Consider the following 17,049-nt stretch of genomic DNA (forward strand, 5'->3'; position numbering starts at 1 on the left):
TTCAACATGTTGCATTAAACATCATTTATTCCTATTGTAAAAGTCTTTTTTAATGTTTTTCACTCTTTTTAAAAGCGATTTAATTACTTTTACTTAGTGTGTGCTTGTGTGTGTGTGTGTGTGTGTGTGTGTGTGTATGTGTGCTTGTGTGTGTGTGTGTGTGTGTGTGTGTGCTTGTGTGTGTGTGTGTGTGTGTGTGTGTGTGTGTGTGTGCATGTGGAAGTTCAAGACAATTTGTGAGAGTTTATTCTCTTCTTCAACCATGAATCCCAGAGATTGAACACAGGTAATCATCAGGCTTGTTGACAAGTGCCTTTAGGAGCTGAGCCATCTTGCTGGAATTATGAGTGTTTTCACTATGACACAGCAGCAGGTGAGATCAGTTTATTTTCCAACCTTTTATTTCCACTATCACCACCATATTCTGTGGATTCACTCATAACTAAATGGAATAATTGTTACTTTTTGCTAGTGACTCTATTTTACATGAGAGGCAAATGCTGCCTTAACCAAAGGGAAAGTGAAACATAAAATAGCCCTCAAATCCTCAAATTATTAAGGAGTATATTTCCTTCGTGTTGGTTAGGGTCACTATTGCTGTGAGGAAACACTATGACAAAAGCAACCTGGGGTTGAGAGGGTTTATTTGACTTGCACTTGTATCACTGGTCATCACTGAAGGAAGTCAGGACAGGAACTCAAACAGGGCAGGAATCTGGAGGCAGGAACTGATGCAGAGGCCATGGAGGGGTAAAGCTTACTGACTTGCTGAGCCTGCTTTCTCATAAAACCCCGGACAACAAGCCTAGGTATAGCACCACCCTCAATCAATCACTAATCAAATCACTAATCAATCACCCTCAATCAATCACTAATTAAAGGTTTGCAAACAGCCAAATCTCATGGAGACATTTTCTTAATTGAGGTTCCCTTAGGTCAAATTACTTTAGCTTGTATCAAATTTACATAAAACCATCTAACACATTTTCTTACTTCCTTTTTTGATGCTGTTGATTAGAACTATGGCCTCATCCATGCTGGGTGACTACACTATTCCTGAGAAACATCCTTAAGCCATTTACTTTCTTTTTCTTTTGTATATCCCCCATGCATGCAATTAAGCTTCTGTGGGACCTTCAGTTGATTAGAGCCTTTAATTGCTGGTGCTACAGCTTCTTGCCTCACTTAACACCTTGTTTTTTCTTATAAATGTGAGTTGTTTGCCACTAACAAAAGAGAACAGGAGAAAGGAATTATATATATATTTTTTGTGCGCGGGGGGGTGGATGTATGAAATATCCTTTAATTTGAAAATTTAAAACGTATCCTCACATGTGGATACTATAATTACATAATTTACCTCTTCCTTTTACCTTTTAAAAATCCTCCTGTGTCCTCCATTTTTTCTCAAATTCATGAATTCCTCTTTCATTGTTACATGTACATAAAGACAGACAGACAGACAGACAGACAGACTGAAAGAGAGCCTATTGACTCCATTTAGTGTTGTTTACATGTGTATGTGATTAGAACTGACCACTTAAGATTGGATTGGCTATCAGGAGCTTTTCCCTGGAGAAAGCATTCTCTCTCTTTCTACAGCATATTATTTTATGTATTGTTTTCATCTTCAAATGGGACTCTATAATTCTTTTCAAATGAAGATTTCAATTTTACAAGTTTTGTTCCTAGCAGTTTGTTTGATTTCTAACAAAATTCATATGATGTTACAAAAGAGATCAGACCTCTTCAAAACCAGAGTTAATTCCATACATACACAGTATTACTTAAATGAAAGAATACATGTTAATCACTTCTCAATCATAATCCCACTGTTAATTAGTGTGAGGGTTTGCTCAGGTGTTTTGGAAGATTCATCTAAATAAAAAAAAAAATCAATGTTATTATGAGGTACTGTCGATGAGTTCTTATGTTAACACTGATGAGTAACAGGTCACTGTAAAGTGCCTGTGTTTGGTCACACCTAACAGTACCACACTACTACCAGTCTTTTTAAATACCAACTGTACTAAGAGAAAATGGAATCAATGTAGAAGAAAGTGAAAAAGGAAGGCACTTTCAGGCTCTGTTTGATGTCTCTATTTCCAGAAGTGTTATGATACTGTCATACTGAGTAAAACCAACTTCATCTCTTTGCTAATACTTTCTCATGGGTAGAAATAACAAAAATAGATTCCAGAGAGAGAGAAAAGGAACAGTTTTGGGGTACTCTCTCTTCCTGCTGCTGACTGTGCCTCTGGTTCTTTTCTCTTACAGGAGTGACAACTGTTCTCACAATGACAACACTCAGCATCAGTGCTCGAAATTCTCTCCCCAAAGTGGCGTATGCCACTGCCATGGACTGGTTTATTGCTGTTTGTTATGCCTTTGTGTTCTCGGCCCTAATTGAGTTTGCAACCGTGAATTACTTCACCAAAAGAGGATGGGCTTGGGATGGGAAGAGTGTAGTAAATGACAAGGTAAGCGTCAGTTCGCTGCTCATTTGCTGAAGAGAATTTTGCACACATTCAAGCTTGTAGCAGAGTTCTTCCTAAAATTTGATATTGAGAAATTCAGTATCAATTTTCAAAAGTTTGCTCTTGCTTGAAATCCTTTTAGAGTGCTTGTAACAGTGACTGACAGTTCTTACGGCCACTCCTCAGCGTCTGTGGAGTTCTGGGTCCAGCAGCGTTGCGTGTTCACACATGCTCTCTCTCAAGTTCTACAGTAAGAAGGGCATCTTCTTAATTGTAGTCTTCCATAGTGAAGTATGTCAAGCTCATTATAACTGTTTATTGGCTCCAGCTCATACAATTGTCCAGTAAGCATACTAGAACCCAGGTCTGTCTACCCATAAAGTTCATGCCTTTAATCTATCATGATATATTAAGATAGAGCTTTGAAAAGAAAGTGAGCATTAATTTCACCTATTGAAGAATTTGTGGCTCTAACAGTGGGTCAATGACTCTTCACACATCCATCTTTTTATTACTACTTTGTAAGAGTGAAGATAGCATTTTATCTTTATGATACCACATGAAGCAAATATGTGGATACTGAAATACCCAAGGATTTTTAAATTGCTTATGGGGTCTAATTGGGGAAACTTACTTTTAATATTGTTTTTAAGATTATTGACACATACATGTTCATGTCTCAAGTATTGAGACTAATGAAATATTTGTGTATAGATTGTCAGTGGTTTTATTTCTAATTGTATAAATTGATAGATAGCCGCTTTAGGAAAAGATTATATATTCTAACATGCTATAAATAATTTTAGTAGTGGTAGAATATTCAGACAGTTTCTCTGAACACTTTATTATATGATTTTTCCCATAAAATTTGGGACACCATTGTGATTTGATTTTTGTTTTAGTTCTTTGAATGTATGTACATATTTACATATTTCATTTCTATACCATGTTACAGTTTAATGATACAAAGCTTGAATGTTACAGTTTAAAACGCTTGTTCTTTTTTTCTCATTTACAAGCTATAGAAATTCTAAGTAGAGTTGTTAGTTTATTTGTAAGTGGCATTTGCCTATTAACAGAAGTGGTGATGAGATATTGAAAGGGACTTAATCAATTTTCTATGCTTAACTTCTGGTTGATTCCAGCATTTCCATTACATTTTATTGTTGATTTGTGTCATTTTCATCCCCCACATAGTGAATTACTTTTCATTTTATTTATGTGGTTACTTCTCTTTAACTATATTGGCTATACATATACTTTCTCTAAGACGGGATGTGATTAGGATAGGCTCTTTCAAAGTTGTTGTTGGGTAAATTATTTTTATTATAAATATGGTAATACACCAATGAGAGAGCCTATTTATCTTAACTGGAAGGTGTTAACCTTATAATGCTGTGTTTACATGTGTACTTTATTCAATTTCATTATTAAATGATATTGGAGCTATATTCCCTTAACTTACTTTGAAAATAAGAAGGTATTTAGAGACGCAAGAAAATCAAGTCAAATGCCAAGAGGGGACTAGCTGCCCAGAGATGTTTCACTAAATCCCACCTCCTGCTTTAGTTTAATCAGATTTAATGTTTAGGCAGATAATGGTTTTCTTGACATATAGACTATTTTGTCCTTTCACAATCAACTGTCCACAGGTGGTCCTCTGCTTTGGGTGTTTATAAACACAAGTGAATAAAGTCCTATTGTCAGTCAACACAAGGGACATCTAGAGCCCTTAAATGTTTTATTAAAATACAGAGTATTAACTTGACACATAAAAAAATACTTAGAGATACATGTCCTTACTGTGTTTTGAAAAACAAGAAACAAAACGTGTACTTAAATTTAATCTGTCTAGACTCTAGGCTTTACATATGAGATTGTGAACAAATGATATTTAAAATTAAAAACAAAATTATTAACAAAGCCATGCATATATTCAGCTCCTTTTGAACCCTAGGGTCTTGAAGAGTCTTTATACTATGTGAGCTTCAGTTGTGACAGGAGCGAAGGAAATTTCATTCTTAAAAGTGTATCAAAGAGTCAAATTCTAAAAGGACACACAAGTGTCTGTTTATAGAGCCCGCAAGTACTTCTAAAAGCCTCTATGCCCTGTGGTCCTTCTCTAGCCACTAACTAGGCTTCCACTTCTGTTGCTTAAGCCTCTCCTGTCGCTTTCTCAAACTTATTCCATCCATTGTTATTTTCTTGCTTTATTTCTTGAAAATGCCCTTTTGCCATTTTATGACCTCATTCTTATTGTCCTGTGAAGAGGCTTAGTTAACTTGCCATAGAAGCAAAGGAGAACCACCCAGATCTGACATCATTGTTTCTCTCCACTCCCATCCCCTGATTCCAACTGTCCCTTTTCCACCAAAGCTCTGTGAAATGAGTTCTCCCCTGTCATTTTCTTTTCCTTCAGTTCTTAGTCCTCTGTACCCTGAGATTCTTCCCTTCACTGCCCTGTAACTGGCATTCCCTAACTTAATAGCATGTGAGTTTTTCCACTTCCCCTTGGGATCCTCACTGAGCCTTCTGCTGCTATGTTGAAGACACTGTCTTGGGTCCAACTCGGCAACATTTTCTCTTTTCATTAAGATATGCTTCAGTAATGTCAGCATCCTTTGCTCACACTCTGGCAGCTGCCACAATTCACTCCATACTGTGAAGTCCTGTGCCAGAGTCAGATGCATCAAGCTTCTCTGGCATCTCATGTTCCCCAGACAAAGCCAATTCAGCCTTAGATGCTTTTGTTTGTGTCTTGTTGTTTACAATGTGATTCTCAAATTCAAGGTTATACTGACAATATTTGCAAGATTCATTTCCTGTCACAAATCACATAATTCTTGCTTGTTGTTGACAAAAATTTCAGTTTTTGATGTCATTTCTGAGTACTTTTTTCCAATATTATTGAGTCCCATTAAAAGTATAAGTAAGCATGCTTTCTTGATTTTTGGAAATACTTTATCATCCTTTGTGAAAGAATATTTGTAATTTAAGTCTGCCAGTCATTACAATGACAGCTTAATTACTTTAATAAATGATTTACTTCTGGTCAGTTGCACAGTATCTTACATTTTATACACATTCAGTAAATATGGCATAAATTATTGATATATTACCAATTCAAAAATCTATAACCAATATTGTCATATAGTTCAGCATCATATCTATATTATAAACTACATCTTTATTTCATCTACCAACATATATATATATATATGTATATATATCCATCACATATATGTGTTCATCATATGTATATACCCATCATGTGTATATACCCATATATATATATGACTATCATACACACACATATCCATTTTATTTCCTAGTTGTTCCCACCTGACTTTAACATTGCAACCTTTGAGAACTGCCTATGCTGAAATGTTTCTAGTCATTTACAAATTTTGTGATTAAAATGTCAAGGACTGGGGCTGGAGAGTTGACTCAGCAGTTACAATCACTGGCTGCTCTTTCAGAGGAGGATTGGATTCCCAACACCCACATGTTACCTGACAACTGTTTGTACCTGTAGTCGCAGGGGGTCTGACACCCTCTTGTGCCCTCCTCAGGCACTGAAAACATAGTCAGTATGCCTGCATACAAGCAGGCAAACACACACATAAAATTAATTTATGAATGAACTAAAATGCTTTAATTAAAAAGTCAATAACTTAGATATTTGGGACAGAGTAGCTGCTTCTGGTATGTGTCTGGTGAACTGTTTGTACCCTGTGGGAAAGTCTCTTGACTCAATGTTCTTAACAATGAAATGGCACCAGTAATTTCAGCTCAGAATTACTTAGGTGTTCTCAGGCATTGGAAAACCTAGTGTTAGTGTGCACTGGTGATGTCTGTAAAATTATTATTAGGCAATAATGTAATCATTAATAAGCATGGATGTTAGCAGCTTCTTTACACCCCCCACACACACACACAAGAAGAGAAAAAACAGCCAAGCAAAGAAAATAAAACCTAATCTACTTTTTGACCTTTACTATGCTCTTGTCTAGGTACTTACAAGAAATTGATACCTTAGTAGGGGCATGGCATAATGTCATATTCCAACAAATAGGAGATATTTCTCAGCATCTGACATTAACTCAGGCTAATTATCCTTCCTACAAACCTCATGATGTATTTCACTATTATTTTACAGATTATTTACTGCTTCCTGCTTTTAATCAAGTTTTTCTTTAATACATGTTTTCCTCTTAAAGTTACCTAAAACACAATGCAAATCATTTAACTTTTCAGCTCTATAATGAGTTATATAAGATAGTAATTCAAGGCTAATATGGTCGAAATATGTGGTTTCCTTACATGATGAATGATAGGTAGAATTTTCTAAAAGGATTGCACATTTGTTCTTACCAGCCTGTAAGTGTCTTTCGTTTAAGGCTGAGGATTATTTTAGTAAAATGACTTGGTTCTGGACACACATTTTACAAGTGTTGAATCTGAAGTACACAGTGTCCAGGGTTGGTGCTTAGATTCAGCTTTAATCTGTCACAAACCAGTCATTTCCCTCAAAATCTTATGGGTCTCCATATCTCTAATGGTTACCATGCTGCATCTTCTTGGTGCAATAGCCTCTTTCTTCCCTTGACTTCAAATTGCCTGAAATAAAATTTTGCAGACTTCCATAAATAAATTGAACCCCTCTGATTTTCCAGAGCACTAGGCAGTAATTTGATTTCTATCAGTTTTCCTAAATTATAGTTTTATTATAAATAATTATTTTTACTACTAGATTAAAAAATGGGAGAATTATGGTTTGTCTTATTAACTGTTGTGTCCTTTGTCACTTAGCATACTGTCTAGCACATAGTTGACCTTAGCTCTCTTTTCAAGGATTGTTAGCTTCAATTCAATTCCCTGAATTGTTTTTTCACTTATAAACTAAGCTCAAACTGGCCAAAAAAATTAGAGAATATACAAGATAATAAATAACACAAAATACAGCTATAACAATATAATACCCAAACTTATGGAATGGACCATTGTTCTTTGATTCATTCTATTAATTTATAGATAACACCACATTTTAAAGTGTATGTATTCACTTATTTTCATTTATAAATTTAAATTTTTATCTTATTATGTGTATGGATATTTTGTCTACATGTATGTCTGTGTGCCAAGGGTGCCTGTTGTCCATGGAGGCCAGAAGAAGGCATCAGATCTCCTAGAACTGGAGTTACAGATGGTTGTGAGCTGCAAAACGGGTGCTGGGAATTGAACCCATGTACTCTGAAACAGCAGCCAGTGCTCTTAATTTCTGAGTCATCTCTCTAGTCCCTTGTTTGCAGTTTTGACATTGTCTTATTCCAAAATAATTTCAGGTAACTTATTAAAAAGCTATGTAATCAAATTATAATTATATTAAAATTATAAGGTACAAGTAGGATATAAGAACAGAAAAAAAATTAGTTTCAAATTTTCCTTTGCTATTTTGTTAGGGTGAGCTGGGTACTATATCAAGTGATGCCATTTTTTTCACAATAAATGTTGTAATGAATTTCATATTAATGTTTCTTGTAGTCCCCTTCAATAAAAGCTGAAGGCATTATATTAACATACAACTCAGTGAAGGCAATTCTTCAAGGAACTAAACTAATATGGTCCAAATATATAGCTTTCTCCTGGTCCAGTTTAAGCCAAGCAAAGCCTTTAGAGTACTTACAGAAGCGGATGGACTGTTTATCCTTCACACACTCTTCTGTAAGTATAATTTTTCTCAGTCAGGATGGTTAGTCAGTTAATGGTAGTATTATTATCTGGCCAGGGAGCATGTTGCCCTTCTACAAGTAAAGGACTTTCCAGTGGTCATAAAAAAAATACTGTAAAATGACAACATGGCATGGTAAAAAGAGCATATATTTGCCTTTAGAATCCTAGGTTTTTCCTCTAGGCCCTGTTACATTGACTATTTGATAGGAATTCTCATATGTTTACTGCAAGGGCCAATTTCTGAAACCACAGTAGTTAATTCATTCATATGATACAACTTCTGATTGGTGACCATATTTAGGTAGACAATTTATTAAATTTGCTAGTATGTTACTTCTCTGCCATATAAAGGATGTCAAGTGTATAAAAGAGTTATGTAAAAACCTTTGGATTCAGCAGTCAAGATTCTTCTAGATCTGTCAGTTTAAATATGTATCAACAATTTCCCAATAATGTAACAAATTCAAAACTTTTGAGTCTTATCAAATACAATTTTTACTAATATTTTTATTTTTTGCAAGTTCCTTGTACATAAATTGATCTTATCCATTGATCACCATCTACCTTCTAGTCCTTTAGTACACCTACCCTGTCTTTCTCCTAGATTCATGTTCTCTCTTTGCTTAATTTTGCTATTAATGATCGCTTGCATCCAATTAGTGCTGCCTATATGCACATGAGTGTGTGACCATTCACTGTGACATGAGCAAACCAACAAGATATATAGGAGAGTGTCTGTACATCCCCCACAGTGATGAGCTTTGTTACATTCCAGTTTTGTTTTATTTTACTTCACTGACAACTGAGCTATCAACATACTGTATAACAATGTGATAGTTTATTGTTTTTACCAAGAGCTATGTAAACATGTACTATATGTTCACTGATCAAAAACACCACTATGACCCATTATTACTTTGTATACCATCCAAACACATCTTGTCCAGCATCACATATAAGTTGAGGTTACTTGTTCAATGCCTAGTCTTCCACAGCTTTACATTGTGAAATTGTGTCCACTGAAATAATAATGTAGTAGAATTGTGACTATACTGTTGCTTTTGTTCCTATGTAACAAAAAAAAAAAAACATTTATTTTGTCTTGTGAAGCATATTCCCTTACTTTACATTTAAAAAATTATTTAAACTTGTTTTTTAATAGAATCCTTCCATCTTGCAAAGCATTTCTGAGTCAGCTTTGGGCCAACAACTATGCTAGGATCTCTGCAGGACATTCTGTTTTTAATCTGTTTACAGTTAAATGAAAAACAATGGGAAAAGAACATGTATGTGTTATTACAGCAACCAGTGTCATAATGCAATGGTAAGACATGGAAAGGCCACGTAAGGCAAACAGTAGGAAGTGATGCCTCACTGAGTATGACTCAAAGCTTAGTCACGACTAATATAACAGCAGTACAAACTCCAGTGTATCAGACTTGAGGACAAATACAGGTTAATTATGAGATCCTGACTGAAATGTGGCACCATTCACAGGCTAAAGAGTGTGCATGACCAGCAAATGGAGACTTTTAAGCTGAGCTTACGTTTGAATGCTTTCTGTTTTAATTACCAAAAAACAAAAACAAAAATAAGGTGAAAAAGATGGGTTGAATGCTGTAGAGAGGATTTCTTTTTATTGGTCCTCTCTATATATGTATAGGTACCAATAATTTCTTTAAATTCATCAAATATAACACTGTTTACTTGCCTTTGTTTCCATGATTCTCTTTCTAGTTGAGTCCATTCTTAATTGTAATGTTACACTTTTAGGAGTTTACTTCTGATGTTTAGCATGGATTTGTATCATCCTGTTTGCTGTTATAGCTCTCTAAGTGACAGAGAATGACTTACTCTGCTTGAATATTGAAAACAAACATGTTAAGTTAGCCTATAGGGAAATAAGTAGTACGAAGAATGAGAAATTTTTGTGTTTTCCCCAATATTCAAAACAATATAGAAATATCATAGAATGCCTTCATAGCAATGACTTCTTTTTAGTACAGTTAGCACAACAGGTTTTATTTGATAATTTCTCTTCAAGAGTATATGTAGGTATAAGCCAAGAATTAAACACAAAAGTAAATACAGTGGAGAGAGGTCAGTGTCTCCTGAAATATTCCATTGTGGTCTATCTTGATTCACAGCCTGAATAATATTCAAACATCTCCTTATAATAATATTTATCTCAGCTCTATTTTTGTTAATAGAAGTCAATATTGAACCAGACAAGGTCATATATACATACATACACATATATGTATATGTATATATACATATATATATATGTATATATACACACACACATATATATATATCATTATTTTATTTCTTAAAAATAATGAAAAGAGAATGGTAACTGTAGTATACATTTTATACTGTACTTCCAAAATAATTTTATAGTGTTTTTGTTAATTCTTTGAAAAAGTCACACATTATAATATGTATTTAATCATACACAACCCTTATCTTCCTCCAATTTCCACTAGAAATGTGCCCACATTCCCTCTGAACTGGATGTCACTCAAAATTTATGTTGTTTATATCCTATGTCTAATTGTTGCTACCCTATGTGTATGTGTATATGTATGGGTTTATACACTACAGCAGGAGCAACATACCGGTGGCCACACTCCCAAGGAAACATAGATTTCCCTTCTCCAAGGACCATCACCCAGAGTAGCTCAGCTAGAAATTGAGCCTCGTGAGCCCTTTCCCCATCTATTCTGGAATTTTTGTTCTCTTGATTATGTACAAACCTTCTGCAGGGGACCCCAGTTACTGAGTTCACAGTGCAGAGCTATGCCATGTCTTTAAATCAGCACTTCACAGGATAGCTCTTCCTTCCAATGGCTCTTATGTTTTTTTTTTCTCCTCTAATGTGATATTTATTACCCGAGCCTTAGAATAGGGGATTGATATAGATGCCCCAATCAGGGGTCAGCACTCATGTTCACTTACCCTCAGCATTTCCATCAACTGTGTGTCTCTGGATTGATCACTGCCCACTACAAAAAGAAATAATTCTAATGTTGAGAGCAGTACACTATTATGGGCATCAGCATGTATATTTGGGAGTCATTTGACAGCATAATTATTGATCTAAGTAAAGGTAGTAGGCTCCTCCCTAGGGCCATGAGTTCTTCACCTGCGAACCCCAATTTAAATACCAAGCATGAATCCCCTCTTGTGTTGCAGGTTTCAGATCCTATCAGAAAGTATTTGGCTACCCTTATATCATCTTGTCTGAGAAGTTAGTGGTATTGTATATAGGGGCCATGCTGGGTGAGACATCATGTCATTTCTTCTGCACTGGGATGCTTAGCATCTTCCATCACTGTGAAAGCTATTCATCAGGGAGGAGTTCTTCTAGTCAGTGAGAATCTAATTTCACTAAAACATTCTCATGTTGTAAGTCTGCTATCAACTCAGTAACATATTTTTCTATGTATATTTACTTTTAAACAAAGAAGAGTTTTTGGAATTATTTAGAAACATCCTTATTTTCAACTGCACTGAGAAGAACAACAACATTCTCTTTAAATAAGATATCATGAGCCAGCAAAGCCGTGTATGCTGTGGCTAGGATTAGAGGAGACCGAACACCATATGGAGGTTTTAAACATCATCCAGTGAACTTGTTAGAGTTCACATGCCAAAAGCTAGGGTGTGTGACTGTTAGACTTTCCTTGCTGCTGATATGAAAATGGTAAAGTTTCTTAGTTCCAAAAGAGTGTTTTGATGGCAAGTCAGCCATTTGTTTCATGCTTAGCCCTTATCTGGATTTGTGCATTTATCTTTAGTTATTAAAGCCATATATATATATATATATATATATATATATATATAATGAAGAAAACTAAGATTCACTTTTTCTTTTACGGTTGAGACAATAAAAATTTCAAACACATTTTAGAAATGCTACTCTTCTTTTCTTTTCTTAAAGGAATCTGCAGTATTATGACAAAACCAACAAAACGCCACACAAATACCCAGGGTGTTATTTGGGTAGTGACCACTGGCATGGGCGTTTTGTTTATTTGCCATTCATGTACATGTACATTTTATACTTTTTTCATTCATTCATCATTTTACTATTAACTTTACATGCTTACAATTTAGAGAAGAATCATTGGTGAAACTTAAAATATCATTTCTATTTGTAATCTTACTGCAACAAAATATATCTTAAGCTAACTATCTTAACTCACAATTTCTAGTTTAACTTTAATACCCTATTTCCATGAAACTCTAGAGTCTTTCCATTCATGTTTTTGTAGTCTTCCCTAAATACGTAATACATTATATAATAATAAAAGGCTATGTAGCCTTTAACCAGTGGCCATTGTCTAGATTATTGCAAGTAACAAATGTCATTCCACTTCTCTTGGAGGAAATGATTTCATAATGTGAGTAAGGCATATGTTAGTTCAACTGTTCCAGAGAGTCAGTGTAGTGTTGTTATCATTATCTCTCCATTTTATCCAACCGGAAGCTAGAACAGAGTGCAGCCAAATGCTTTTTCTCAAGGCTCTCATGCTCTTTAAGCTCAGTCATATTTTAATGGGCTTTAGATATATTTTAAATAATAGCATAGCCATGTGTTATGCATTTCCTGTATTGTTAAATACTTTTTGAAGGTGGACATAGTGATAATAATTCTCAACTAGGGCATTTTATGGAAAAAAAAATACTCCAAACAAAAATTTCAGATAAAAAATCATTGCAGAGTTTGGAAAGCTGATACCTCTAACTGCTGTGACACTTCCCCCAACAATTTCATAGATGGGTGTCCTTGTCATACCATAAAACTTCCATAGGCCTCATTTCTAAACTAATAACATACAGCTAAAGTGGAACTTGCTTCATACTTTTTATCCTTTTATTTAACTCATTGCTGGCTAATTTTTTGTAGATAAATCACAATATACTTATATTGTATAATAACCAATATATAGTATTTGTATTTTCAGGTTCCATTATATATATTTATTTATTTATTTCTGTGGAAATGATATTCAAATTCAGGGTAAAATATGAAAGGAAATCAGTCATGTGAAAAATTGGGTGAGTAGAAAGAAGTACTCTAGCAAACAAATATTTAGACAACTGAAGTTATTTCACTGGGGTTCATATGTAGTGAACACAAAGAAAGAATGGTTAGAAAGTGTTATTTGTATTCAATGGTCCATGAGCTACTGTTGGAGAGATTAAGAACAAGAGTAGTAATTTGTTTCCTAAAGCTCTCTCTGTAGCTATAGTGGCTAAAGACTGAACAGGGTTAGGCTAAACCCGAAGAGTACAAAGGGGAATTGTCTAGAGCAAGTGATAGTAATTGAGACAAGAGCTACCGATACTGAAACTGGGGATCCTTCATTAAGAAAACAGAAAGGGGCTGGGTGGTGGTGGTGCACTCCATTAATCCCAGCACTCGGGAGGCAAAGCCAGGTAGATCTCTGTGAGTTCGAGGCCAGCCTGGGCTACAGAGTGAGATCCAGGAAAGGTTCCAAAGCTACACAGAGAAACCCTATCTCGAAAAAACAAAAACAAACAAAGAAAAGAAAACAGAAAGGTGTTGGTGGGTTTAGGGAAGCTGAAAAGATAGAATTTGTATGTTTTTAATACAATAGCAATTTGTGGACTTCTATCTACATTAAGTCACATTTTTTTTTTTTTGTAGTCTTAAAACATTGCCTTACAAGTTTACCATAAGGTGAGCTGGAGTTCTGCTACATAAAAAAATTTGAGGTCATTCATTGTTGATGATCATAGCTCTTCTTTAAAATTCTTCCATTTTACTTAATTATTCACTCATTAATTAAAGAACCATATGTGAGTGACTTGTAAGTGTGAAAATATTATTAAAATTTTATAAATTGTGTATTAATAATTGCATTTTACTACAGTTCATTTTCTATGTAAACAACAAAAATTGGTTCTCTGGGAAAATGGTGCTTGTATTGTGCTCTATGAGTTTTCTCACTCAATGATTTTAGGATTTACTGACTGTTCAATCTACTTTTCCTATTTTCTCTTCTCTACAAATAATGATGCTTAGTTGAGTATCTTTCTTTTTTTCTAGAATTTAACTGTAGGTTGAAAATTTTTAAGAAGCTTGGTAAACCCACACTCAATTAATTTTTGTGTTTTCCAATAGAAAAAAGAGAAAGGTTCCGTCATGATACAGAACAATGCCTATGCGGTGGCTGTTGCCAACTACGCCCCAAATCTTTCCAAAGATCCTGTTCTCTCCACCATCTCTAAAAGTGCAACAACGCCAGAACCCAACAAGAAACCAGAGAACAAGCCAGCTGAAGCCAAGAAAACCTTCAACAGCGTCAGCAAAATTGACAGAATGTCTAGAATAGTTTTCCCAGTTCTGTTTGGTACATTTAATTTAGTTTATTGGGCTACCTATTTAAACAGGGAGCCTGTATTAGGGGTCAGTCCGTGAGTCTAGACCTTGATTACCTTTTGGCTATAGCAACATTACACTTGGTTTATTTTGCTATGTACAGTCTGACTAATAACTGCTAATTTATGTCCCAATATGTACAGTATGTATATAGTGGTAGAGCTTACCAGTAGACCTCTAAAGGGGACCTGCATTTGCTAACTCATGGAAATATAGGCAGAAAACATCCCATGCCAAAAGAGCCATTGCCTTTTAAAAAGATTTACCTTAGGACCTAGTTTAAAGTGGATTTCAGATCACGCAATTTATTTCCTAATGTTCTAATTATGATGAAAGTTGAGATCCTGTGTCACCCTTTGCAAAACCTTTGATTTAGATACTGCATTGAAAAAAAAAATCTACTGCTACCTAAGGATGATCAGAATTTACCATTGTTACTCAAATATGAATTCTGCATATCTGCATATCTGAAAGTCTGATCTGCTCCCTCCAGGAGAGTTCAGAACCCCTGCTAGTTTAATGGGAAGCTTGACACACATTTGGAGAAGCTAGAGATGTGAAAACAGCCTTTAATTACTATGTAGAATATCTATAGCCATGTACATATTACAAGCATGACAAGCTCAAATAACTATGAAGTCACCATGACAGGATGTTGATGATGCTTACATTTAAGAACTATTGGAATGTCACGGTCATTATATTTTTAGCTTGAGAGTTTATTTGAATGTGGTAACTGAATCTTACATCTCACTACAATCATTGGAAACTAGCAAACAGTATAAAACGAAGATAAATGGACTAAGTTTTTGAGGCACATGTTGTCAGCTGAATTTTTCTGGTGCTGGAGAGGGGAAGAAAGCAGCCATCTTGGCTGCAATGGAACAAAGTTCATTCATATCAGATTAGAAAGCTGTGCCAAAAACTCCAAGTGATGAGAATTCATAGGTGTCCTAGGTATAGATGAGCACTTATATGATTCTCTTCTTTCCTGTTTACTGCAAATTCTGCCTTAAGGCTTCTTCTCATCAGGAATCAGAAGCCACTAATTATAAAGGAAAGGGCAGTTAGTTGGCACATTTTTCTGTCTGGAAAGCAGCTCTTTCAGGTAAGAATTAATATATATCTGCTTTTGTAAATTGCAACTTTAAATTTCATTGACTCGAATTTACAGCAGCTTTGTATACCAGAAGAGGTTTTGGTAAGAGTTGAACATTTTTAAACCACAACTTTAAAACATCATTGACAGATTATGGATTATGTCACACACACACACACACACACACACACACACACACACACCATATAGCTAAATTAGAAAATGATTTTTAATTTTATATAACTACTGATTGTTAAAGTGTAAAATTCATTTTTTTCTTTTAGTACTTAAAGATATTATTTATGCCCCTGGAACATGCTAAAATTAAGTGTGTTTTTGTCCAAATCAAATTACCTTTGACTGACACGTACATTAGCAGTTATTAGTTGACTTTTAAAATTAAATGCAACTTCATGATGATGTTTTTTGTAGAAACCTAATTAGTCCAATAGTGGCATTTCTTGCAATTTTGTACAGTATTTGAGTATATATAGTGCAAAAGAGGTCTGTTCACAAAAATCAATAAAAGGGGCATCTTCTGAAATAAGCAAACTCAAAAAAATATACCTGCTGTTCTTTTGCCTCCTTCAACTTTTTAATTTTCTTTTCTAGTGTGATTGATTCTACTATGTGCTTTGCATGATTGTATTAATACCAGGGTCACAGCTGCATCTTATTAACAGAATTCGCTATAAAGACAACCTTGACATTAAAAACTTCCTCATGAAAAGTAATTCATAAACCTTAATAAAATTATTACATGAGCCAATAAATGTATTTTGTTAATTCCCTTCCAGTTACATCTTCTTTATTATCTAAATAATTTTAAAGTGTGAATATCACCCATACAATGAAATAAAAGATACCTGTTTTCTTAAATACTTATACTTTGAAAAATCTCAAGAAAAACTTAGGGAAAGTTGCAGCTGTATGTGAAAGAATGTAATATTTGAAGAAAAGTTGTTAAGATGCTTTCTGTGGTGTGTGTTGCCAATACATTAAGAACAATTTAGGGTGGCTGAAGAGAGTTTAGAGGTTAACAGTAAATATTCCTCTTGCAGAAGACTTGATTTCAGTTCCCAGCACACAAGTGCCTGTGACTTCAGCTCCGGATCTGACACTCCTTGCAAGACTCCATGGGTACCCTCACATATTTGTACACATACCTCACTCCACATAATTTAAAAAAATGAAAATGAATAGATTAAACTTCTGCCATGCCCCTTTACTCTCTGATTATAAGTTCCATTATTATAAATATGTACATATGTAAAAATAGTTCTAAATAGTTTTCCACAAGTAATCAGAAAAGATCTTTCTGCTGT

General features: G+C 34.7%; 1 protein-coding gene across 5 annotated transcripts in view; it reads left to right on the top strand.

The window, feature by feature from the left end:
- Gabra2 (gamma-aminobutyric acid type A receptor subunit alpha2) overlaps positions 1-15,921 on the top strand; it is a 130,967-nt gene extending 115,046 nt beyond the window's left edge. For 2 of the 5 annotated variants that reach the window (XM_036200811.1, XM_036200812.1), the window contains exons 9-11: positions 2,278-2,480; positions 8,022-8,201; positions 14,368-15,921. In XM_036200811.1, coding sequence (XP_036056704.1) covers positions 2,278-2,480; positions 8,022-8,201; positions 14,368-14,664 — 680 coding nt within the window. In that variant the 3' untranslated portion in view covers positions 14,665-15,921. Of the gene's footprint in view, positions 1-2,277; positions 2,481-8,021; positions 8,202-13,890; positions 13,924-14,367 lie in introns of those variants that run through there. The other 3 variants (XM_036200815.1, XM_036200813.1, XM_036200816.1) reach the window with 3 other exon arrangements.
- Positions 15,922-17,049: the final 1,128 nt, after the last annotated feature.

Source organism: Onychomys torridus, chromosome 10 (assembly GCF_903995425.1).
Source record: "Onychomys torridus chromosome 10, mOncTor1.1, whole genome shotgun sequence".
Classification (NCBI taxonomy): Eukaryota; Metazoa; Chordata; class Mammalia; order Rodentia; family Cricetidae; genus Onychomys; species Onychomys torridus.